The sequence below is a fragment of the Bombina bombina genome, chromosome 6 (genome assembly GCF_027579735.1).
Source record: "Bombina bombina isolate aBomBom1 chromosome 6, aBomBom1.pri, whole genome shotgun sequence".
In the NCBI taxonomy this organism is placed as follows: Eukaryota; Metazoa; Chordata; class Amphibia; order Anura; family Bombinatoridae; genus Bombina; species Bombina bombina.
This window is the reverse complement of record NC_069504.1, coordinates 545089869-545117749: the sequence shown is the minus strand read 5'-3', so window position 1 is coordinate 545117749 and position 27881 is coordinate 545089869. Positions and strand designations below refer to the sequence as shown.

General features: G+C 39.1%; 1 protein-coding gene across 2 annotated transcripts in view; it reads left to right on the top strand.

Annotated features, from left to right (window-relative positions):
* Positions 1–27569, top strand: part of LOC128663247 (tropomodulin-2) — a 343309-nt gene extending 315740 nt beyond the window's left edge. For both annotated transcript variants that reach the window (XM_053717475.1, XM_053717474.1), the window contains one exon: positions 24980–27569. In XM_053717475.1, coding sequence (XP_053573450.1) covers positions 24980–25014 — 35 coding nt within the window. In that variant the 3' untranslated portion in view covers positions 25015–27569. The remainder of the gene's footprint in view (positions 1–24979) is intronic.
* The last annotated feature ends 312 nt before the right edge of the window (positions 27570–27881 follow it).

The window sequence follows — 27881 nt, the reverse complement described above, 5'->3', positions numbered from 1 at the left end:
AGCATTTTTGCAATATACTTCCATTAGCAAAAATGCTTCTAGTAAAAGTTATTACTTTTTGCTGCGGCATATGCACATATCCTTTGAGGACTCGTGCACCAGTATTCAAACACCACCCATTCTCAGAGTCAGCAGTAGCTTGTATGACACAATTTAAGTCTTCAGAAGCAATACACACCACAGCCATCTTTTTGAGCATCCATAATATTTGAATACTGGTGCACGGGCTTTCACAGGATATGTGCGTATGCTGCTAAAAAACAGTAATAACTTCTACTAAAACTATTTTTGCTAATAGAAGTATATTAAAAAATGCTCATATTTCAAATTGAAATGCGTTCATGCACATTTCATTTTTGACATTTCTATCCCTTTAAGTTTCATTGAAGTAGTATAGCAATGAACTAAATGTAGAGTTCCACTACTTGATTGAATTTTTTGTGGTCCATCAGCTTAGCGCTTGAGCATTATCTGAGATTTATTTAACTGAATGCCCCTATAGAATATCTATTATGTGAGGTATTTATTGTACCCGTGCTTAGATGTTAGTGCGCGCTAGACTATCGTTATAGCAATAAGAACCTGTAATATGAAGGCAAAAGTAGAAGTGTTATGGACGGCACTCAATTGACGTTAACGCATCAGAGTGCTAACATTTTCATGCTCTACTTTTAATCTTGGCCAAAATGTTCAATACGGTGTTGCGAAACAACGTTACAATGCACCTTAATTATTTATTTTGCCTGCTTTTCCTGCAATTTAAATCTAAAAATGGTAGTTTCCCATCATAGCAATGATTATTAAATAGTAAGTATGCTAAGCATGTTATAAAGGCAGTTCTCCCAGATAAGACCTGAACATTTCTGAACAAGAGCTAATTAGCTAAATGTACCTAAGTAGGATTGAGAGTTCTACTTTAATCCTATATTCAGATGCAGTCTCTCTTTATGACAGAGCCCATGTCATACAACATATTTGTTTGTAAATCATTTTCATTCTTTTTACTGCATTGATTTTCAGCAAGCTGCCCAATGACACAGTTTAGAATGTTAGTGCAATAATCCTGTGCTTAAGCTGTAACATCTAGCTTTCCATTGCTCTAGTTACTCTTACAATAATTTTGACATTAGCTCATGGTCTAAAATCCGATCCAGTAATAATTATTTACGAAAGGCCTGGTAAATACCGGCACTCCTGCAACTCACATACAATAAAAATCCTGGTGGCAAATACAGAACCAACAGGCATTTATAGACAGCCAGAGATGAATTAATATCATTACAACGAGAAAGCATTTTGATTGTATCACTGTCCTGTTGCTATATGTCTCTGAATGCTGTCACTATCCTCATTTTAACAAACAGGCAAATTGCACGATAATTTAACTCTCCATTTGTAATCTAGCCCATAAAGTATTATTGAAATATATTTAACTCCTACTGGAATATTGCTATTATTATTGAATGGGTTCACATTTTATTTGAAAGAAAAAAAGAGAACAAATCCGGACAGGTAGCCAGTGCAATAGGTTTATTCTTCTGTTAAGTAGTATTAACAAGGGTAGCTTGAACTAGCTAACATGTTTCGCGCATGTCTCATGCGCTTCTTCAGAGGTAGTTTCTTGGGTGCCACAGGTGAGCTTAAATAGGCTCTTCCAGCCTATTGGAAAAGTGGGTTGATCCAGGTGACAGGTGGAACTATTAAGCTCAGCTGTGGAAGCCAAAAGTACTGTTTATATAGGATGACATTTTCTGGCACTTAAAGAAATTTTTTTACTTTAGTGAAAGTATTTTTTCTTTTTTAGTGAATACAATCTGACATAGACAGAACTTATAAAAATATATATTAACAAAGATTTAAACATTAACAAAGATTTAAATTGACTTAAAATGACACAAGTTGATGTGCTTACTTGTCTAAGTATAAAAACTCCAGTGTTGCTGAGTGTTTAAGTATTCTAAGATAACTTTTTTGTTTACTTATGTCTCTTTTATCAGATGGTTTAGTAGTTTGCAGAAAATACTAGAGGATTATACACAATGACTTTTGTAGGTGTAATTAATATTATATAAGTTACAACTTTCCTACTTATACAGACTTGTACTTCTTTGTACTTTCTTGTATATTCTAGTATTTTGTAATAAGAGAGAAGATATAGAGTGGGAGGACAAATTATGAATGACAATAATTGATGTTCCTTCACTAATTTGTATAGAAAGATGATATAGAATACTGGGCTTCAAAATAAGGCTATTGTACACTTAAAAATCGAAAGATTATGTTTCTACGTCTCGATTTTCAGATGGATATGGATGTTATGAGCATAAGAGGGACATATCTTATGTTTGATTGGTGTTGTTATTATATCTAAGTTAATGCACAGCTTAGATTTTGGAGAGTCTTGTATGATACTATGTGATGAATTTGCTGATTTTTCTACTCTATAAATAAGTTTACATCGTATCTTCTATTGATCCCTGTAGGTGTTCTAGTTGCTAAAGTGAAAATCCAATAGACTTCTCTCTTTTGAAGTGTTTTGACCCTATCTCCTCCTTGTGGGTCTTTACCTATATGTTCTATTCCTTGAAAGGAAAAATTTTTGATAAGGTTAGTGTGTGTGTGAAAATGTCTTGCTACTGGTGTTTTCGTTGTGCTATCTTCTATGGATGTCAGATGTTCTCTTACCCTATCCTTTATGGGGCGAGTGGTGATACCTACATATTGAAAGCCACATTCTTTGCATGTGATCCAGTAAATGATGAACGTAGAGGTACAGTTGATCCTGTTTTTAATGTGGTATGTGTCTCCTGTTTGAGTTGAAGTGAAGGTTGAACTAGGCTTAGTGTAGTTGCAGCTTTTACAACGGATGTGTCCGTATCGGTAAAAGCCTGCTGATGGTGTGAGCCAATTGGTGCGGGGGTCAATTTTCTTGTTAAATTTTTTCTTTACTAAATCACCTATATTGGTGGCCTTCTTGGCGGTAAATTTAACTATATTGTCCATCTTATGTTTGAGAATTGTATCTCCATTGAGAACTGGTAGGTACTTCTTAATGATTCTACAAATTTGGTAAAACTGGCCACTATATTTTGTAGTAAAATATATTGGATCTTTATCATTTATTGTGTTCAATCGTGTTTGATTTTGGTTGGGTGACATAGGATATATATCCGGTTTGCGTCTTTGTTGTGTGTTCCTCTCTGTGTTGTTCGGTAGTGTTTGTCTATCCATTTTAGCTACCTTAGTCATGATTATCTTAAGTGATGACTTGTGGTAGCCTCTTACTATTAGTTTGTCTATTAAAGTATTAGCTTCTTTGTAATAGGTTTGTAGAGTAGAACAGTTTCTGCGTGATCGGAGAAACTGTCCTTTGGGTATATCCTTACGCATATGAGGTGCGTGGCAGGAATCTGCTCTGAGAATAGTATTTCTCGCTAAGGGTTTGCTATAGTTTGAGATGAGAATATTGTTATCTTTATCATGATACAAATTTAAATCCAAATATTCCATCTCTTTGTCATGTACTTTATATGTGAAATTTAAATTGAGATTGTTTTTGTTCAAGTATTGAATGTAGCTTGGAATGGTTGTGTTTTCCTGGTCATTGTAAATTAGGATCAAATCATCGATGTACCTGCCATATGTGATAATATTCTTATTAAGGTGACAGTTACCTCCAAAGATGTGGCAGGCTTCAAAGTAACCCATATACAAGTTCGCATATGAGGGGGCAAACTTCGCCCCCATGGCCATGACACATCTCTGGAGGTAATAGGTTCCCTCAAATACAAAGAAATTATGTGTGAGAAGAAACTGTGTTACTTCTAATACAAAATGTATGAAGCTATTGGGAAAATCAGTGAATCTTTCAAGCATATATTTGAGTGCTTTGAGTCCCTCATCATGAGGGATACTCAAATAGAGGGAGGAAACATCTATAGTCAGCCATTTGTAGTTTTTTTGCCATTTTAGATTTTCTATTCTATTAATTAGATGTGTGCTATCTCTGATATAGCCCGGTAAGGATCTTACTATGGGTTGAAGTACATTGTCTAGCCAGTCTCCCAGCCTTTCGCATAGGGAACCCCTGCTGACCACTATGGGCCTGCCTGGTGGTTTTGTTAAGGTTTTGTGAATTTTGGGTACTATGCGAAAGGCTGGGACGATGGGATGATCAACCAAGCAATGTTGTGCCTGGGTAGATTTCATTAAGCCTTTTTCACAAGCTGTGTCTAATAGATCCCTCAATTCATTCCTAAATTTGAGTGTAGGATTAAAGGTTAATTTAAGGTATGTTTTGGGATCTGTTAGTTGGGAGAGGACTTCGGCTCTGTAGTCAGTTTTGTTCAAAATAACTATTGCACATATTATTTGTCTGCCTCATTTAAATTTTCATGCTGTGTTGTAACAATAAGCAGAATGTTTTAGAGATTGATACTGGCAATATTATAGGGGAGATGTTAGAGCTTGGTGCTGTCATCTGTATAATATGATATGGATAAGTCTAAATTATACTATTACTATCTGATTGCGGAACAGAGGGGCGGAGCAGTTGAACAGAAGGTCATCAATACTTCGGTAACCTGCTGCTTGCTCTGCTGCAAAATGTCCCTGGAATGTTTTTTAGAAATGTTGACAACTACGTTCCAGTGGGCGACTGGGGATCACAACATTTCTTTAAAAGACCAGTAACTAAACAATATTTTTTTGTATCCTTCACATTGAGTTTAAAGGGACAGTAAAGTCATAATTAGATATTCATGATTTAGACGGAACATTTTAAACAAGTTTCCAATTTACTTCTATTATTTAATTTGCTTCCTTCTCTTGTTATCCATTGCTGAAAGGTTTATCTAGGAAAGCTCAGGAGCCGCAAAGAACCTAGGTTCTAGCTGCTGATTGGTGGCTGCATATATAAACCAATTGTCATTGGCTCACCCATGTGTTCAGTTAGAAACCTGTAGTGCATTGCTGCTCCTTCAACAAATGTTACCAAGGGAATGAAGCAAATTTGATAATATAAGTAAACTGGAAAGTTGTTTAAAATTGTATGTTCTACCTAAAGCATGAAATAATTTTTTTGGGTTAAATGTCCCTTTAAGGCTGCCCTTTAGTCTGGTTTAAAGACTTTAGACAAGGCCAAAGCAGCTAGTTGTTTGCCAAAACATTTAAACCAGCTGCCTATAACAGAAACAGGTATTAGTTACTGGATACTGGAATTTTCAAATACTTATTTGTAAATGTCTATAATTTGCCAATTCAGTGTTCTTGTAACAGTCGGCTTCATTTATAAACATGTCATTACATCTTTTATGTGCATATTGTGCAGTATACAGTATATACAACAGCAGTAGTATAGGTGAGTCACATGTTCAGATTACTTGATTCTCAGGCTCTAAGCGCCCTCTGCTGGTAAATATTTAAATACATTATGAGGGTTAGGTCTATACCAACATCTTTTATGTTGTCATTTCACTTTTCCAACGATACATACTGTTCCAAACTGTATTTGGGTTTATAGTTGCATGCTAATATAATCACTTTAATGTTCATTTAAACCTTGTTTGAACTTAAAGTTAATTTTGATATATACATAGTGGAGAATATTGCCAATGGAACTTTATTGTTAGAAAAGGAGATAAAAAAAGGCGCCAACATAGTGCGATTACCAATGAGATGGGACACGCAGTGCAAGTAAAATCATATACTCACAGGATAACGGACACTTGAAAAGTGTCACAAGTGCATCCTGGACCCTCAGAGTCGTCCAGCTAACTCCCACTCCACTGTGGTAGTAAGAAACCGCTCGTCACTGCCAATCGAGGTAGCTACGCTGGTGGTCTCAGCTACGCTGGTGGTCTTGGCTGCAGTCAGTGTTACAAAGGGACTGACTAAAGATCCACTCGATTCAGGATGTAACAGTTCTAATCCGTATTCACGCTGACATTTGCATCTGAAAATAATAAGTAGAATCAGGAGTGATCGCTAATAATATTACAGATTCTCCCCAAGAGTCTGTGGCACGGGGAGAAGCACAATACTGGTTTCAGGGATTAGAGAAGCTGTAGTTTGTCAGGTTACAGTGAAAAGACACTGAGAGGGAGGAGGAAGGATACACATTAAAGGTAGCAACTACGTACTCAGCTGAGTACGTAGTTGCTACCTTTAATGTGTATCCTTCCTCCTCCCTCTCAGTGTCTTTTCACTGTAACCTGACAAACTACAGCTTCTCTAATCCCTGAAACCAGTATTGTGCTTCTCCCCGTGCCACAGACTCTTGGGGAGAATCTGTAATATTATTAGCGATCACTCCTGATTCTACTTATTATTTTCAGATGCAAATGTCAGCGTGAATACGGATTAGAACTGTTACATCCTGAATCGAGTGGATCTTTAGTCAGTCCCTTTGTAACACTGACTGCAGCCAAGACCACCAGCGTAGCTGAGACCACCAGCGTAGCTACCTCGATTGGCAGTGACGAGCGGTTTCTTACTACCACAGTGGAGTGGGAGTTAGCTGGACAACTCTGAGGGTCCAGGATGCACTTGTGACACTTTTCAAGTGTCCGTTATCCTGTGAGTATATGATTTTACTTGCACTGCGTGTCCCATCTCATTGGTAATCGCACTATGTTGGCGCCTTTTTTTATCTCCTTTTCTGTCTAGTATCTACCCCTGGGCCACCAACAGGGATCGTTTGAAGAAGTGCTTGCCTCCTGTGATTTGGACAATACACCCACCACATTTATAATCATAAGAACTTTGTTTTTGGGACGATAACACTATATCATTGTGTCTACTAATGACCATTGCTTTGCATTTTAATGTTAGTACCCCTTTTATGATAAGGAGTATATTGTTAAGATCACATTAATTCACTAGCATTCAATGTTATTTGAGTTTTGACCTAGGAATCACTTTATTTAATTTTATTTAGTTTTATTTTTGCAACCATCACTATTTGATTGTCTTTTCTATATACACTTTATAATCACATTTATAGTGTTAGCAACATCTAGACCGTTGGCGCACTAATTATATTTTTATATATTTTTGAACTTTATTGTTAGAGTCCCGATATACAATATTTCAACCATACAAACTTGCGTACATATTACAAGTTTAAAAGTAAACGTGCTTGCTTGAGCAAAAACAAATTTAGTGCAAGTGGAGACCTAGGGCAAGATTACATATGCGGCATCCCCCAAAAGCCGGTGACGCCGGTTTTTAGGCCGGTTTTGCATTGCATATATTTTACCCGTCGCCCGCTATTTTTACTCCCATAAACTAACATAGAACCGCGTCGCAAGTTGCTATCACATATTCAGCGCAAGGACTTACGCAGCGAAAATGAAGACATTTTCCATTTTCATCTCGCCACACATAGACAGGCGCAGCAAGCCTTGCACTGAAAATATGAGCATCATAACTACCAGAAAATAATAACTAACACCTAACGCATTTGCGCAATATCTATCTACCTGTCAACCGCCAACCCCCACCGCAATAACTAATAAAGTATATTAACCCCTAACTCACCAACCCCCACATCACAAAACATCTAATTAACCTATTAACCCCTAATCTGCCAACCCCCCACAATGCTATATACCTAATAAAGTGATTAACCCCTAAACCTCCATCACCTCACAATGCAATATACCTTAATAAACTATTAACCACTAATCCATCATTCACCCACATCACAAAATACCTGTTAAAACTATTAACCCCTAAACCGCCATCCCCCATCAACAAAATAAACTTAATTAACCTATTAACCCGAATCCGCAAACCCCCCACAACGCAAATAACTAATTTAATTACTAATGCCCCCAACCTAACACCCCTAAATTAACCCCAATTACATTAAATTAAAAAATACTAAATTACAATAAAAAAAAACTAACATTACTTTAAAAATAAAAAATACTAAAATTAAATTAATCTAAAATTACAAAAAATAAAAAAGTCTAACATTACAGAAAATAATTATAAAAAAAACAAAAAAATAAACCTAATCCCTAAGAAAATAAAAAATCCCCCCAAAATAAAATCACCCCCTAATCTAATCTAAACTACCAATAGCCCTTAAAAGGGCCTTTTGTAGGGCATTGCCCTAAGTTAAACAGCTCTTTTACGTCTAAAAAATACTAAGTCCCCTCTAACAGTAAAAACCCCCACCCACCAAACCCCCCAAAATAAAAAAACATAAACTACCCATTGCCCCTAAAGGGGCATTTGTATTGTCATTGCCCTTTAAAAGGGCATCCAGCTCTTGTACTGCCCTTAAAAGGGCATTCAGCTCTTTTACAAGTGCCCATGAAATCCCTATTCTAATAAATAAAATTAAAAAAAAATAACGCTAAGTCTAACCCCCAAATAGGTACTCACAGTTCCTGAAGTCCAGCGGTGAAGTCTTGTTACAGGTGGTGAAGTCTTGTTTCAGTCGGTGAATTCTTCTTCCAAGCGGCCGGCATATTCTTCCAAGCAGGGACCTCTTCTTTCTTCATCCAGGACCAAGCCGGAGCGGAGTGGAGATGACCGCGGAACTGAAGACCGGCGACTTCAGAGCCATGGAGCTGAAAAAATTAGCTCTATTTTATCAACTTAATCAATTCAAATTGGTATTATTTTAAAACAGAATGGCATATGCACTGTCACTAAAGAATATTCCATCCCAAGTTGTACAGTATCTATCTATATACCATATATATCTCATATATATATATAGATATAGATATATATTTTACAAATAAAATAATCATATATATATATATATATATATATATATATCTTATATAATTAAAGGCCAGGTGTGTTTGTCAGATGCAGTCATGCGCAGTAGAAACTGCAGAGGACAAACATACCTGGCCTTGACCAGCACAGGAGTGCACACTGGAGAAGCTGCCTGGTGGGGGCGTGACCGGGCGTGCCTCGATGGGGGCGTGGCCTCACGGGCGTGACAAGGGGACGTGGCCTCACGGCATGACAAGGGACCTGGCCTCGCGGGAGGGTGCGTGAAGGGGCATGGCCTACGGGAGAGAGGTGGGAGAGACCAAAACAAGTGGGAGAGACCAAAAGAGAGGAGGGAAATATAGAAATCGAACAAAAGAGGGGGGAAGAGAGAGAGCAAAAGAGGGGGGAGAAGGCAAAAGAGGGGAAGAGATAGCAAAAGAGGATGAGAGAGAGAGCAAAGAGGGGGAGAGAGAGCAAAAGAGGGGGAGAGAACAAAAGAGGGGGAGAGAGCAAAAGAGGGGGAGAGAGAGAGCACAAAAGAGGGGAAGAGAGAGCTCAAAAGTGAGGGGGAGAGAGAGAGCGCAAAAGAGAGGGAGAGAGAGAGCTCAAAAAAGTGGGGGGAGAGAGCGAGCTCAAAAGTGAGGGGGGAGAGAGAGAGCTCAAAAGAGGGGGAAGAGAGAGCTCAAAAGAGAGGGGGGAGAGAGAGCGCAAAAGAAAGGGAGAGAGAGAGCTCAAAAGAATGGGAGAGAGAGAGCTCAAAAGAAAGGGGGGAGAGAGAGCGCAAAAGAGAAGGGGGAAAGAGAGCGCAAAAGAGAAGGGGGAGAGCGCGCAAAAGAGGGAGAGAGAGAGTGCAAAAGAGAAGGGGAGAGAGCGCAAAAGAGGGGGAGAGAGCGGGAGCGCATAAGAGGGGGGGAGAGAGAGAGCAAAAGAGGGGAGGAGAGAGAGAGTAAAAGAGGGGGAGAGAGAGCAAAATGGGGAGAGAGAGAGAGCAAAATAGGGGAGCGAGAGAGCAAAAGAGGGCGAGAGAGAGAGCAAAAGAGGGGGGTGAGAGCAGAAGAGGGGCGAAGAGAGAGAGAAAGCGAGCAAAAGGGGGGGGGGAGAGAGCAAAAGAGGGGGAGAGAGAGCGCAAAATAGGGGGGAGAGAGAGAGCTCAAAAGAGAGGGGGAGAGAGAGAAAGCGCAAAAGAGAGGGGGAGAGAGAGGGAGCAAGGGTTGGAACCGCGGTACTTAAAAAATTGGCCCGTGTACACGGGCTTTAGGACTAGTATATATATATATATATATATATATATATATATATATATGGAAAACAAGGGTGTAGGTGACCAGCGCTCTATAAGATCTTATAATGGATGATATTGAGTCAGATATCTAGGTACAAGTATGGATTGAACAAATTGTGTCTGTAGATATCTGTTATTTATGTGTGGTATTGTGCAGCTGAACCAGAGAAATTGTGTACCCCTAACACAATGGGTGAAACAATAAATTAAAGAGAAAGGATATATCTGGGTAATACAGCGCAGCAAAATACAGAATGCAAAGAGTACAACACAATAATAATATGTGATTAGGTAGAAACTCAGAATGGAAACACAGTCTAGTATCTTATTTGCTGTTTTTTATCCACAATGAAAATGATCTTGTTAGAGTTCTACTGCATATATATTCATATATGTGATTAAGTGAAAGGATGTCTCCTTACCGGATGTTACCCCAATCATATGAGGTAAGGTATGATCATGTAAGGAGAGTCTTTGTCTTGGCTTAGTGACCACTGGTCCAGATGTCGCAGATGTATAGGTCCAAACCAGGGTAGCGTGTTTCCCTCTCAGGGTCCGTCTCTATAGTTGTATATATGATCTTTGCCCAATAGAAACTTTTCAGATAGTTGGAGTCTCAGTGACTTATAGGAGTATGGCACTTCGATTAGGATCTCTCAGGCTCTCATTTTCTCGATTGGATATAGAAGAAAAAGAAAGCAAAAACACATAGCATAATACTGTAAAACAAGGGTAATTTTATTCTATATAATCGTGGTAAGATATACACTCACATGTCAAGACCTCAATCCATAATGAGGTAAGATTTTAGCATGTCAAAGATGTGTATACACTTATTCAATAGGTGTGGCACTACCTCTAATGAAAAAGTAAGTAAATACTTTGAAACGCGTAAGGTGATACCTACAAAGTGTGACAGTGCAGTTCTCTCACATACTCTGCTGTGACCGGCTTTTTTTAACTTGATAACGCTACGCTATATTTCCTTTTCTACACAAACACTGCATTTCCTATGCTCACTGTGGAATGACGGTCTGTGAGTATTTACCCTAACGAATATAGGGCTCTCACGCCTAAGATTCCTCCTTTGTTTATCCTCCAGCATAGTTACCATTCTTATGCTATACCACTACTAATATTTGAATGGTGCATTAACCAGCGCTTTGACAAATAACGCCACGCTAATCTGCTTTTTCCTGTTTTTGCTTTTTGCTTTCTGCATATGGCTGCATTTCTTATGCACACCCTGGAATGAGTGTTTGTGAAAGCCCACCCTGATATTAAACACATAGGGCACTCAACACCTAACAGTCCTAATACTGGCTTAAGTGAACATTGTTAAGAAAACCTATTTGTAGAAATATACATCTATTAGCTGGACACTTCAACAGCTGGATAAGAAATTTATCCTCAGGATTTACTTTGTATATAACCACTATACATATTTCAACGTTCATCTACCATACCCATTGGGTTACATATTGAATAAGTGTATACACATCTTTGACATGCTAAAATCTTACCTCATTATGGATTGAGGTCTTGACATGTGAATGTATATCTTACCACGATTATATAGAATAAAATTACCCTTGTTTTACAGTATTACGCTATGTGTTTTTGCTTTCTTTTTCTTCTATATCCAATCGAGAAAATGAGAGCCTGAGAGATCCTAATCGAAGTGCCATACTCCTATGAGTCACTGAGACTCCAACTATCTGAAAAGTTTCTATTGGGCAAAGATCATATATACAACTATAGAGACGGACCCTGAGAGGGAAACACGCTACCCCGGTTTGGACCTATACATCTGCGACATCTGGACCAGTGGTCACTAAAGACAAGACAAAGACTCTCCTTACATGATCATACCTTACCTCATATGATTGGGGTAACATCCGGTAAGGAGACATCCTTTCACTTAATCACATATATGAATATATATGCAGTAAAACTCTAACAAGATCATTTTCATTGTGGATAAAAAACAGCAAATAAGATACTAGACTGTGTTTCCATTCTGAGTTTCTACCTAATCACATATTATTATTGTGTTGTACTCTTTGCATTCTGTATTTTGCTGCGCTGTATTACCCAGATATAGCCTTTCTCTTTAATTTATTATATATATATATATATATATCCTCCGTGTGTGTCTGCACTCCCAATGCTGTGTAGTCATCAACCAGGGTGCAAAGTCAAACAAGTATACAGTCTATATCCAATAAAGGACTGCACTCACTGGATTTAGTTTAAGAAACCTTCAAATCTTTATTGTGGTAACGTTTCGGGGTTCGCAGACCCCTTCCTCAGACCAGGAAGGGGTCTGCGAAGGTCTGAGGAAGGGGTCTGCGAACCCCGAAACGTTACCACAATAAAGATTTGAAGGTTTCTGAAACTAAATCCAGTGAGTGCAGTCCTTTATTGGATATAGACTATATATATATATATATATATATATATATATATATATATATATATATATATATATATATATATATATATATATATATATTTAACCCCTTAATGACCGGACCATTTTTCAATTTTCTTACCCTTAATGACAATGGCTATTTTTACATTTCTGCAGTGTTTGTGTTTAGCTGTAATTTTCCTCTTACTCATTTACTGTACCCACACATATTATATACTGTTTTTCTCGCCATTAAATGGACTTTCTAAAGATACCATTATTTTCATCATATCTTATAATTTACTATAAAGAAAAATATAAAATATGAGGAAAAAATTGAAAAAAAACAACACTTTTTCGAACTTTGACCCCTAAAATCTGTTACACATCTGCAATCACCAAAATACACCCATTCTAAATAGTTTCTAAATTTTGTCCCGAGTTTAGAAATACCCAATGTTTACATGTTCTTTGCTTTTTTTGCAAGTTCAAGGGCCATAAATACAAGTAGCACTTTGCTATTTCCAAAGCACTTTTTTTCAAAATTAGCACTAGTTGCATTGGAACCCTGATATCTTTCAGGAATCCCAAAATATACCTTGACATGCATATATTTATATTTAGAAGACATCCCAAAGCATTGATCTAGGCCCATTTTGGTATATTTCATGCCACCATTTCACCGCCAAATGCGATCAAATAAAAAAAATTGTTGAATTTTTCACAAATTTTTTCACAAACTTTAGCGGCTAGATTTAGAGTTTTGTCGGTAACGACTCGCGTAGCTAACACTGGCTTTTTTCTGGCCACACCATAAAAATAACTCTGGTATTGAGAGTCCACATAAAGGCTGCGTTAGGCTCCAAAAAAGGAGCGTAGAGCATATTTAACGCAGCTTCAACTCTCGATACCAGAGTTGCTTACGGACGCGGCCAGCCTCGAAAACGTGCTCGTGCACGATTCCCCCATAGGAAACAATGGGGCTGTTTGAGCTGAAAAAAAACCTAACACCTGCAAAAAAGCTGCGTTCAGCTCCTAACGCAGCCCCATTGTTTGCTATGGGGAAACACTTCCTACGTCTGCACCTAACACCCTAACATGTACCCCGAGTCTAAACACCCCTAGCCTTACACTTATTAACCCCTAATCTGCCGCCCCCGCTATCGCTGACCTCTGCATATTATTTTTAACCCCTAATCTGCCGCTCCGTAAACCGCCGCTACTTACATTATCCTTATGTACCCCTAATCTGCTGCCCCTAACACCGCCGACCCCTATATTATATTTATTAACCCCTAATCTGCCCCCCACAACGTCGCCTCCACCTGCCTACACTTATTAACCCCTAATCTGCCGAGCGGACCGCACCGCTATCATAATAAAGTTATTAACCCCTAATCCGCCTCACTAACCCTATAATAAATAGTATTAACCCCTAATCTGCCCTCCCTAACATCGCCGACACCTAACTTCAATTATTAACCCCTAATCTGCCGACCGGAGCTCACCGCTATTCTAATAAATGTATTAACCCCTAAAGCTAAGTCTAACCCTAACACTAACACCCCCCTAACTTAAATATAATTTAAATCTAACGAAATTAATTAACTCTTATTAAATAAATTATTCCTATTTAAAGCTAAATACTTACCTGTAAAATAAATCCTAATATAGCTACAATATAAATTATAATTATATTATAGCTATTTTAGGATTAATATTTATTTTACAGGTAACTTTGTATTTATTTTAACCAGGTACAATAGCTATTAAATAGTTAAGAACTATTTAATAGCTAAAATAGTTAAAATAATTACAAAATTACCTGTAAAATAAATCCTAACCTAAGTTAGAATTAAACCTAACACTATACTATCATTAAATTAATTAAATAAAATACCTACAATTACCTACAATTAAACCTAACACTACACTATCAATACATTAATTAAATACAATACCTACAAATAACTACAATGAAATAAACTAACTAAAGTACAAAAAATAAAAAAGAACTAAGTTACAAAAAATAAAAAAATATTTACAAACATAAGAAAAATATTACAACAATTTTAAACTAATTACACCTACTCTAAGCCCCCTAATAAAATAACAAAGCCCCCCAAAATAAAAAATGCCCTACCCTATTCTAAATTACTAAAGTTCAAAGCTCTTTTACCTTACCAGCCCTGAACAGGGCCCTTTGCGGGGCATGCCCCAAGAAGTTCAGCTCTTTTGCCTGTAAAAAAAACCATACAATACCCCCCCCAACATTACAACCCACCACCCACATACCCCTAATCTAACCCAAACCCCCCTTAAATAAACCTAACACTAAGCCCCTGAAGATCATCCTACCTTGTCTTCACCTCACCGGGTATCACCGATCGGTCCTGGCTCCAAAATCTTCATCCAACCCAAGCGGGGGCTGGCGATCCATCATCCGGTGGCTGAAGAGGTCCAGAAGAGGCTCCAAAGTCTTCATCCTATCCGGGAAGAAGAGTAGATCCGGACCGGCAACCATCATCTTCCAAGCGGCATCTTCTATCTTCATCCGATGAGGACCGGCTCCATCCTGACGACCTCCACCGCGGACCCATCTTCATCCGGCGACGTCCAACTGAAGAATGACGGTTCCTTTAAGGGACGTCATCCAAGATGGCGTCCCTCGAATTCCGATTGGCTGATAGGATTCTATCAGCCAATCGGAATTAAGGTAGGAATATTCTGATTGGCTGATGGAATCAACCAATCAGAATCAAGTTCAATCCGATTGGCTGATCCAATCAGCCAATCAGATTGAGCTTGCATTCTATTGGCTGATCGGAACAGCCAATAGAATGCGAGCTCAATCTGATTGGCTGATTGGATCAGCCAATCGGATTAAACTTGATTCTGATTGGCTAATTCCATCAGCCAATCAGAATATTCCTACCTTAATTCCGATTGGCTGATAGAATCCTATCAGCCAATCGGAATTCGAGGGACGCCATCTTGGATGATGTCCCAGTTGGACGTCGCCGGATGAAGATGGGTCCGCGGTGGAGGTCTTCAGGATGGAGCCGGTCCTCATCGGATGAATATAGAAGATGCCGCTTGGAAGATGATGGTTGCCGGTCCGGATCTACTCTTCTTCCCGGATAGGATGAAGACTTTGGAGCCTCTTCTGGACCTCTTCAGCCACCGGATGATGGATCGCCAGCCCCCGCTTGGGTTGGATGAAGATTTTGGAGCCAGGACCGATCGGTGATACCCGGTGAGGTGAAGACAAGGTAGGATGATCTTCAGGGGCTTAGTGTTAGGTTTATTTAAGGGGGGTTTGGGTTAGATTAGGGGTATGTGGGTGGTGGGTTGTAATGTTGGGGGGGGTATTGTATTTTTTTTTTTACAGGCAAAAGAGCTGAACTTCTTGGGGCATGCCCCGCAAAGGGCCCTGTTCAGGGCTGGTAAGGTAAAAGAGCTTTGAACTTTAGTAATTTAGAATAGGGTAGGGCATTTTTTATTTTGGGGGGCTTTGTTATTTTATTAGGGGGCTTAGAGTAGGTGTAATTAGTTTAAAATTGTTGTAATATTTTTCTTATGTTTGTAAAAAAAAATTTATTTTTTGTAACTTAGTTCTTTTTTATTTTTTGTACTTTAGTTAGTTTATTTCATTGTAGTTATTTGTAGGTATTGTATTTAATTAATGTATTGATATTGTAGTGTTAGGTTTAATTGTAGGTAATTGTAGGTATTTTATTTAATTAATTTAATGATAGTATAGTGTTAGGTTTAATTCTAACTTAGGTTAGGATTTATTTTACAGGTAATTTTGTAATTATTTTAACTATTTTAGCTATTAAATAGTTCTTAACTATTTAATAGCTATTGTACCTGGTTAAAATAAATACAAAGTTACCTGTAAAATAAATATTAATCCTAAAATAGCTATAATATAATTATAATTTATATTGTAGCTATATTAGGATTTATTTTACAGGTAAGTATTTAGCTTTAAATAGGAATAATTTATTTAATAAGAGTTAATTAATTTTGTTAGATTTAAATTATATTTAAGTTAGGGGGTGTTAGTGTTAGGGTTAGACTTAGCTTTAGGGGTTAATACATTTATTAGAATAGCGGTGAGCTCCGGTCGGCAGATTAGGGGTTAATAATTGAAGTTAGGTGTCGGCGATGTTAGGGAGGGCAGATTAGGGGTTAATACTATTTATTATAGGGTTAGTGAGGCGGATTAGGGGTTAATAACTTTATTATAGTAGCGGTGCGGTCCACTCGGCAGATTAGGGGTTAATAAGTGTAGGCAGGTGGAGGCGACGTTGAGGGGGGCAGATTAGGGGTTAATAAATATAATATAGGGGTCGGCGGTGTTAGGGGCAGCAGATTAGGGGTACATAAGGATAACTTAAGTAGCGGCGCTTTGCGGTCGGCAGATTAGGGGTTAATTATTGTAGGTAGCTGGCTGCGACGTTGTGGGGGGCAGGTTAGGAGTTAATAAATATAATATAGGGGTCGGCGGTGTTAGGGGCAGCAGATTAGGGGTACATAAGGATAACGTAGGTGGCGGTCGGCAGATTAGGGGTTAAAAAAATTTAATCGAGTGGCGGCGATGTGGGGGGGGGGCCTCGGTTTAGGGGTACATAGGTAGTTTATGGGTGTTAGTGTACTTTAGAGCACAGTAGTTAAGAGCTTTATGAACCGGCGTTAGCCCAGAAAGCTCTTAACTACTGACTTTTTTCTGCGGCTGGAGTTTTGTCGTTAGATTTCTAACGCTCACTTCAGCCACGACTCTAAATACCGGAGTTAGAAAAATCCCATTGAAAAGATAGGATACGCAATTGACGTAAGGGGATCTGCGGTATGGAAAAGTCGCGGCTGAAAAGTGAGCGTTAGACCCTTTTTTGAGTGACTCCAAATACCGGAGGTAGCCTAAAACCAGCGTTAGGAGCCTCTAACGCTGGTTTTCACGGCTACCGCCAAACTCCAAATCTAGGCCTAGGTTTCTCGCTGAATTTATTTACAAACAACTTGTGCAATTATGGCATAAATGGTTGTAAATACTTCTATGGGATCCCCTTTGTTCAGAAATAGCAGACCTATATGGCTTTGGCGTTGCTTTTTGGTAATTAGAAGGCCACTAAATGCCGCTGCACACCACACGTGTATTATGCCCAGCAGTGAAGGGGTTAATTAGGGAGCTTGTAGGGAGCTTTTAGGTTTAATTTTAGCTTTAGTGTAGTGTAGTAGACAACCCAAATTATTGATCTAGGCCCATTTTGGTATATTTCATGCCACCATTTCACCACCAAATACGATCAAATAAAAACAGCTTGTGCAATTATGGCACAAATGGTTGTAAATGCTTCTCTGGGATCCCCTTTGTTCAGAAATAGCAGACATATATGGCTTTGGTGTTGCTTTTTGTTAATAATAAGGCCGTTAAATACTGCTGCGCACCACACTTGTAATATGCCCAGCAGTTAAGGGGTTAATTAGGTAGCTTGTAGGGTTAATTTTTAGCTTTAGTGTAGAGATCAGCCTCTCACCTGACACATCCCACCTCCTGACCCCCCTCAAACAGCTCTCTTCCCTCCCCCACCTCACAATTGTCACAGCCATCTTAAGTACTGGCAGAAAGTCTGCCAGTACTGAAATAAAAATATTTTTTATTTTTTTATTTTATTTTTTCATACAGTCTGCAGTGATGGATCCCCCCTTACCCCACAACCTCCCTGATCCCCCCCATACATCTCTCTAACCCTCCCCCTCTATCTATTTGCCGCCATCTTGGGTACTGGCAGCTGTCTGCCAGTACCCAATTTGCCCCCCAAAATATTTTTTTTTTACTTTTTTTATATGAAGTATTTATTTTCTGTAGTGTAGCTGGCCCCTCTAAATAATATACATCCCTCCCCCTCCCAGATCCCTTACTAAAGAAAGGAGATCCCCTGCATCTACATTGATGCTTTTTTTTTTTTTAAAAGTTGCAAGAATATTTTGCACGCGCACCAACACCCCCCCCACCCCCCGGCCGCAAATGCCTTCCCAGCACAAACTGCCGACAATGATAGTCCGATTGGGGAATCCACAACTAAGGTACATAGTGCCAAAAGCTGCTCCCACCCACCAACGACTTTGTTTACATCCATAGCCGATGCAGATGGGGCCACAGAGTGGCCCTTTCTGCATCGGTATGTTAAATGGGGGATTGCAGTGATGCCTCAATATTGAGGCATCACTACAATCCCTTGTAAGCAGCTGGAAGCGATCATGATCACTTCCAGCACTTCAGACAACAGAGGACGTACCAGGTACGTCAACTGTCATTAAGGGAAGTTTTTCCTATGACATACCTAGTACGTCCTCTGTCATTAAGGGGTTAAAATAAAAAGAACATTTTCTTCTATGTGAAGAACATAGGAATGTAAAGTAATTCCAAATACCATTGGGTTTAGCGCAGTTGGTCTAGCGCAATGTTGGGTTAGCATGTGAGCTAACTTTTTACTTTCAACTTGTAATACACACACTAATGCGGCTCCACTCATTTTTCTCTTGTAAGGTGTATCCAGTCCACGGATTCATCCATTACTTGTGGGATATTCTCCTTCCCAACAGGAAGCTGCAAGAGGATCACCCACAGCAGAGCTGTCTATATAGCTCCTCCCCTAACTGCCATCTCCAGTCATTCTCTTGCAGCTCTCGACAAGGGAAGTATCAAGAGAGATGTGGTGAATAGTGTAGTTTATCTTCAATCAAAAGTTTGTTATTTTTAAACGGTACCGGCGTTATACTGTTTTTTACCTCAGGCAGAAATTAGAAGAAGAGTTTTGCCTGAGGTTTTTGATGATCTTAGCAGGTTGTAACTAAGGTCCACTGCTGTTCTCACACATAACTGAAGAGTATGCGGAAACTTCAGCTGGGGGAACGGACTGCAGAATTAACTGCCCTGAGGTATGTTCAGTATATTTTTTTCTAGAGGATGATAAGAACTAGAAAATGCTGACAGTGCCTGATATATTTAAAATAAGCCTGATTTCAGTGATTTAATAAACGACTGGCATCATGCTTGCACTAAAGGGTAATATTCATATTACTTTCTATTATGGCTTAGTATGTAAAACGTTTGCATACATATAAAGAACTTTTTTTTTTTTTACTGAGGGTGATAAATCTTTATTTGGGGCCTAGTTTTCCACATGGCTGTAGTTAGGAGTAGTTATTTATGGCCCTTTCACTTTGAGTGCATGGTGGGAGGGGCCTATTTTCTCGCTCTAATTGCACAGTTGTTTTTACATTCTGAGACATCCAGCTTCCCTGAAGGAGTCCCATGACATATTGGACCTCTGTAAGGGTTTTTTGTGCCTACAAAAGTCGTTTTATGGGAAGGTAGGAGCCACAGTAGAGCTGTGGCAGTTTGCTTGTGACTGTTATAACGGTTTTACCGTTTTTTTGCTTCGTTTTTGAGCCTGAGGGGTTAATCATCCATTTGCAAGTGGGTGCAATGCTATTTTAGTCTGTTATACACACTGTAAAAATTTCATAGTTAACTGCTTTTTTCACTGTTTTGCAGTTTTTGTGTTTGTTTGTTTTCCCCTTAAAGGCACAGTAGCGTTTTTTATAATCTGCTTTTTCACATTAATTAAAGTGTTTTCCAAGCTTGCTGGTCTCATTACTAGTCTGTTAAACATGTCTGACATAGAGGAAACTCCTTGTTCATTATGTTTAGAAGCCATTGTGGAACCCTCTCTTAGAATGTGTACCAAATGTACTGATCTTACTATAAGTTGTAAAGACCATATTCTGGCTTTAAAAGATTTATCACCAGAGGAAATTGACAAGGGGGAAGTTATGCCGACTAACTCTTCCCACGTGTCAGAGCCTATAACTCCCGCTCAAGGGACGCCAAGTACATCTAGCGCGCCCATTGCGTATACTTTACAAGACATGGCGGCAGTTATGAATCATACTCTTACAGAAGTATTGTCCAAACTGCCAGGGTTACAAGGAAAGCGAGACAGCTCTGGGGCTAGAACAAATACAGAGCTCTCTGACGCTTTAGTAGCTATGTCTGATATACCCTCACAATGTGCAGAAGCCGAATAAGGAGAGCTTCTATCTGTGGGTGATTTTTCTGACTCAGGGAAGACACTTCAACCTGATTCTGAGATGTCTACATTTAAATTTAAGCTTGAACACCTCCGCATGTTGCTCAGGGAGGTTTTAGCAACTCTGGATGACTGTGACGCCATTGTAGTCCCAGAGAAATTGTGTAAATTGGATAAATACTATGCAGTGCCTGTTTACACTGATGTTTTTCCAATACCTAAGAGGTTTTCAGAAATTATTACTAAGGAATGGGATAGACCAGGTGTACCGTTCTCTCCCCCTCCTGTTTTTAAAAAGATGTTTCCTATAGATGCCGCTACATGGGACTTGTGGCAAACGGTCCCTAAGGTGGAGGGAGCAGTCTCTACCCTAGCAAAGCGTACAACTATCCCTGTCGAGGACAGTTGTGCTTTTCTAGATCCAATGGACAAAAAATTAGAGGGTTACCTTAAGAAATTTTTTATTCAACAAGGTTTTATTCTCCAGCCCCTTACATGCATTGCCCCTGTCACTGCTGCTGCGGCCTTCTGGTTTGAGTATTTAGAAGAGGCTCTACAGGTAGAAACCCCATTGGATGATATCCTTGACAAGCTTAAAGCTCTTAAGCTAGCCAATTCATTTGTTTCTGACGCAGTTGTTCATTTAACCAAGCTAACGGCTAAAAACTCAGGTTTTGCTATTCAGGCGCGTAGGGCGCTATGGCTTAAATCCTGGTCAGCTGACGTTACTTCAAAGTCTAAGCTTCTCAATATTCCCTTCAAGGGGCAGACCCTATTCGGGCCTGGACTGAAGGAGATAATTTCTGATATTACTGGAGGAAAAGGTCACGCCCTTCCTCAGGATAGGTCCAACAAATTAAGGACCAAACAGACTAATTTTCGTTCCTTTTCGAAATTTCAAGAGTGGCGCAGCTTCAACTTCCTCTAATACAAAACAAGAGGGAAATTTTGCCCAGTCCAAGCCGGTCTGGAGACCTAACCAGGCTTGGAACAAAGGAAAGCAGGCCAAAAAACCTGCTGCTGCCTCTAAGACAGCATGAAAGATCAGCCCCTTATCCGGAAGGGGGCAGACTTTCTCTCTTCGCCCAGGCTTGGGCAAGAGATGTCTAGGATCCCTGGGCGTTGGAAATTGTGTCCCAGGGATATCTTCTGGACTTCAAAGCTTCTTCCCCAAAAGGGAGATTTCATCTCTCACAATTATCTGCAAACCAGATAAAGAGAAAGGCATTCTTACATTGTGTTCAAGACCTCCTAGTTATGGGAGTGATCCTCCCAGTTCCAAAGGAGGAACAGGGGCAAGGCTTCTATTCAAATCTGTTTGTAGTTCCCAAGAAAGAGGGAACTTTCAGACCAATCTTAGATCTCAAGATCCTAAACAAATTTCTCAGGGTCCCATCCTTCAAGATGGAGACTATTCGAACCATCCTACCTATGATCCAGGAGGGTCAATATATGACTACCATGGACTTAAAGGTTCTTATCTTCACATTCCGATACACAGAGATCATCATCGGTTTCCGAGGTTCGCCTTCCTAGACAGGCATTACCAGTTTGTGGTTCTTCCCTTTGGGTTAGCTACAGCACCAAGAATCTTTACGAAGGTTCTAGGGTCACTCCTAGCGGTCCTAAGGCCGCGGGGTATAGCACTAGCCCTTTACCTAGACGACAGTCTGATACAGGCGTCGAATTTTCAAATCGCCAGGTCCCATACGGACATTGTGCTGGCATTCCTGAGGTCTCATGGGTGGAAAGTGAACGAAGAAAAGAGTTCTCTATCCCCTCTCACAAGTGTTTCCTTCCTAGGAACTCTGATTCTGTAGAAATTAAGTTTTACCTGACAGAGGCCAGGTTGTTAAAACTTCTAAATTCCTGCTGTGTTCTTTATTCTACTTCTCGCTCTTCAGTGTATGGAAGTAATCGGCTTAATGGTAGCGGCAATGGACATAGTGCCGTTTGCCCGCCTACATCTCAGACCACTGCAACTCTGCATGCTCAGTCAGTGGAATGGGGATTACACAGATTTGTCCCCTCTACTAAATCTGGATCAAGAGACCAGGGATTCTCTTCTCTGGTGGCTATCTCGGGTCCATCTGTCCAAGGGTATGACCTTCCGCAGGCCAGATTGGACAATAGTAATGACAGATGCCAGCCTTCTGGGCTGGGGTGCAGTCTGGAACTCCCTGAAGGCTCAGGGTTCGTGGACTCAGGAGGAGGCACTCCTTCCGATAAACATTCTGGAACTAAGAGCGATATTCAATGCTCTTCAGGCTTGGCCTCAGCTTGCTGCGGTCAGGTTCATCAGTTTTCAGTCGGACAATATCACGACTGTAGCCTACATGAACCATCAAGGGGGAACAAGGAGTTCCCTAGCAATGTTGGAGGTTTCAAGAATAATCCTATGGGCAAAGGTTCACTCTTGCCATCTATCAGCTATCCATATCCCAGGAGTAGAGAACTGGGAAGCGGATTTTCTAAGTCGACAGACATTTCATCCGGGGGAGTGGGAACTCACTCCGGAGGTGTTTGCACAGTTGATTCAACTTTGGGGCAAACCAGAACTGGATCTCATGGCGTCTCGTCAGAACGCCAAGCTTCCTTGTTACGGATCCAGGTCCAGGGATCCCAAGGCAGCGCTGATAGATGCTCTAGCACCGCCTTGGTCCTTCAACCTGGCTTATGTGTTTCCACTGTTTCCTCTGCTCCCTCGTCTGATTGCCAAGATCAAGCAGGAGAGAGCTTCAGTGATTTTGATAGCACCTGCGTGGCCACGCAGGACTTGGTATGCAGATCTGGTGGACATGTCATCCCTTCCTCCATTCTACTTCAGGGTCCTTTCAACCATCCAAATCTAATTTCTCTGCGTCTGACTGCTTGGAGATTGAACACTTGATTTTATCAAAACGTGGTTTCTCCGAGTCGGTCATTGATACCTTAATTCAGGCTGGAAAGCCTGTCACCAGGAAAATCTATCATAAGATATGGTGTAAATATCTTCATTGGTGTGAATCCAAGGGTTACTCATGGAGTAAAGTCAGGATTCCCAGGATATTATCTTTTCTCCAAGAAGGATTGGAGAAGGGATTGTCAGCTAGTTCCTTAAAGGGACAGATTTCTGCTCTGTCTATTCTTTTGCACAAGCGTCTGGCGGATGTTCCAGACGTTCAGGCGTTTTGTCAGGCTTTAGTTATAATCAAGACTGTGTTTAAACCTGTTGCTCCGCCATGGAGTTTAAATTTAGTTCTTAAAGTTCTTCAAGGGGTTCTGTTTGAACCTCTGCATTCCATAGATATCAAGCTTTTATCTTGGAAAGTTCTGTTTTTGGTAGTTATCTCTTCGGCTCGAAGAGTTTCAGAGTTATCTGCTTTACAGTGTGATTCCCCTTATCTGATCTTCCATGCAGATAAGGTAGTTTTGCGTACCAAACCTGAGTTTCTTCCTAAGGTGGTATCTAATAAGAATATCAATCAGGAGATTGTTGTTCCGTCACTGTGTCCTAATCCTTCTTCAAAGAAGGAACGTCTATTACATAATCTTGACGTGGTTCGTGCTTTAAAGTTTTATTTACAAGCTACTAAGGATTTTCATCAAACATCGGCATTATTTGTTGTCTACTCTGGACAGAGAAAAGGCCAAAAGGCTTCAGCAACTTCTCTTTCTTTTTGGTTTAGAAGTATAATCCGCTTATCTTATGAGACTGCTGGCCAGCAGCCTCCTGAAAGAATTACAGCTCATTCCACTAGAGCGGTGGCTTCCACATGGGCTTTTAAAAATGAGGCTTCTGTTGAACAGATTTGTAAGGCGGCGACTTGGTCTTCGCTTCATACTTTTTCTAAATTCTACAAATTTGATACTTTTGCTTCTTCAGAGGCTATTTTTGGGAGAAAGGTCTTACAGGCAGTGGTGCCTTCCGTTTAAGCGCCTGCCTTGTCCCTCCCTTCATCCGTGTCCTATAGCTTTGGTATTGGTATCCCACAAGTAATGGATGAATCCGTGGACTGGATACACCTTACAAGAGAAAACAAAATTTATGCTTACCTGATAAATTTATTTCTCTTGTGGTGTATCCAGTCCACGGCCCGCCCTGTCATTTTAAGGCAGGTGTTTTTTATTTTTAAACTACAGTCACCACTGCACCCTATAGTTTCTCCTTTCTCTTGCTTGTCTTCGGTCGAATGACTGGAGGTGGCAGTTAGGGGAGGAGCTATATAGACAGCTCTGCTGTGGGTGATCCTCTTGCAGCTTCCTGTTGGGAAGGAGAATATCCCACAAGTAATGGATGAATCTGTGGACTGGATACACCACAAGAGAAATAAATTTATCAGGTAAGCATAAATTTTGTTTTTACGGGAGCGAAAAAATTATTTAGTGCACCACTTGTAATTTGGCCCTTTGTCAGTAAGAACCTATAAATTTCTAAAAATTATTATTTTTTTCCCTCAACAGTTCGGCAAAGACGAGTTGAAAGAGAGCACCAGTAAAAGAAGGAATGAAGAACTGAAAGAGCGGCCATGTGTCCAGGAATGTGGTGAAGAAAGAGCATGCAGGATTGTTCATGAGACTATAAATGCATTTTATTGTAGTTTACAAAAACCTTACTCATTGGTACAACAAGGACAAACATGAAAATAATATATTACAGAAGACGTCAGCTGCTCATTTATATAGAATTATTTTAATCGTGCATTTGTGTTTTGACATAAAAAAGCATGACTTTCTCCCCAAAATAAGTGGTTCCCTCATTTCTCTTGTACTGATATGAACATTGCCAAGTATAAGATACTAGTGTGATGTACTGTGTTATTATATAAAATGTACCTGCACACTCATGTATGTATGATAAATCCCAGTCTGTAAAGTAATATGAACCCTAACTGTTTAAATGAAAGCAAAGAGGGTGTCACCTTTTTGCTTGCAGTTTGCACCAAGTTGATCTTTGTGTCAGAATTTTAGCATTTGTGATGCAGCACATCCCCCATGTTTCAACACTTTTTTTTTTTTTTTTTTTTGTGATAAATGTGATTTACACATAAGTGTGCATATTACTTGAAACTACAGGGCATGGACTAGCAAATGAATCCTCCAGTACCATGCATTGTGTGCCAAACAAGATGGAGGATAAAGAGGTGTGTATACACCACATCTGGTGCCACGTACTATGTGTACATATATGGTGCTTTCATTTTAGAGCATATTATCCAATGGTAGTAAAGTAATACTAATGAGTGCAGTTGCTCACAACAATAACCACTACATGGATATATGTGAGCATAGAATCACAAGGCCTAGGTATGCTACAGATTCTTCTAAATATACTGTAATTAATTAGTTCATTTGAATTCAAAATACAAAAATGTATTTTAAAGTTTTTTCGTGGGAAAATATTAGCACCTATAGCTGTATTGGTGGACTGTGATGTGCCCTACAAGCATACGAACATTTTATTTATTTATTTTTGTTAGTGAAGGAGCATACATGTTACAAAAGAAAACTTGTGGAAGAACTCCCATTAATTTGATTCTTTCAAAACTGGTTAATTCATTGAGAAATTAGTCAAGTTATTCCTAACCAATTTTAATGGGACAATTTTAATATAAAACCAAGATTCTCTAAAATAGTTTTATTTTTATACAAATTACTTTTTTTTAACTGTGTTTAGTTTCTTCAAAATGGTTAAACACATACACAAAGCTGTATCCTTGTCTAGAATGGCACAGGACCACAATGTTCTCTATGTATTTAACCAGTTTGCTGGAGCTAAATGCACAATAACAAATACATTTGTGTCAAAATAAAATATTTTATTGTATTTACACTACAATGTCTGCTAAATAAACTATTAGGCCACATTGATTAAAAGTTATGTGACCTGATGCTATCCTATGAAGTCTTCATGAAGGGTACTCCACTCTATTCCCTTGGATTACACCCAGGAAAGAGTGGAAGAATGGTCTGTCATGTTATCATATATATCTTAAAGATCACAGCTAAAAATCATGTGGCCCTTAGCCTTATTTACAGTTGTACTCTGATCTGACTGGAGATAACAGTCATTACAGAGAAGGAAATCAATAAATACTTGTTTATGGAAAAGGGACCATTTTAACACTCTGAAAAGTCTATGTACATTTACCTGGTAATTGGGTGTTCAGGTACTGTATATGCTCTTTTACTTCAAATGGTAGTTATCTTCAAACAGGAGTGAACAACCTGAAACAAAACAAATGGCACATTTATTATGTATTGCTAAATATTAGGCTGCTAGTTAAGAGTAGTGGAGTATTTTATTTTGTAAATGATCTTAAAATACTGGGTTATCTAATTCTAATTAAACGTTTTTCATCTGCAAAATTCAGGGCACTGCTGATACAAAACAACTGCAACAGTGCTAAAATGAGAGAATTCTATTGGATTTTTTTTATTTTTTTTGTAAGAACTTTAATATTTTAGGAAGAACAACAAAATTTACAATAACACAACCAAAACAGTAAGAAGAACACATTTGCATTACATTAAATCCTACTGCATGTTAACAACAGTTTTCATGCTGCAAACAAAATATAAAAATGTATTGTAAGGACTTTGAGATGATTTCTGATAACAAGGAAAACATTAAGAATATAATCTTTCTTAAGTAATCTGAACCATGGGACCATGGTATTCTATCAACATATTATATTTGTAATTTTGGAAATGATATGCACACACAATATTTTATTACATATATGCCCTATTTAAGATGTGTAATCTCTATGTGGTGTTTCCACACTTTAAATATATGTAGCACTAAACAATAAATCCAAAAATTTCCAGGTGCTTACAAGAAAAAAAACATTTTTTTATGAAAATGCATAAAAGGTAAATAATAACTAATTTCTTTGTTATACTGACAATGTTATTTGTAACTAGGGCTGGTTTACATGCTCAATATGGGACTAATTATGTTACTGCTTTTTAATTTATAGTGTACATAATGTATGGCTGTTTAATTACAATTGTTTATTTTTAGTCGCACCATTAAAACTATGACAATCTGTGCCTGACTCGTGGTTAATTAGTCCTTATGGTTTTTTATATATTCTCTGTTCATATAACAAGGAAAAAGAGCAGTCTAAACACAATATATTCTCTGCACTTTCTACTGTATCTTTGAGTCTATATTACTAAATAGTATCATATATTAACTGCATAAAGAAATACCATCCTATTATATAAAAGGCCAAGTGTGTTTGTCCGAAGCTGTCATGCGCAGTAGAGACAGCACGAGGACAAACACACCTGGCCTTACCTGAAAATCCATGCTGTTTGCTGTGAAAGTGGGCATGGCCGGGCGGGGCCGTGGGTGTGG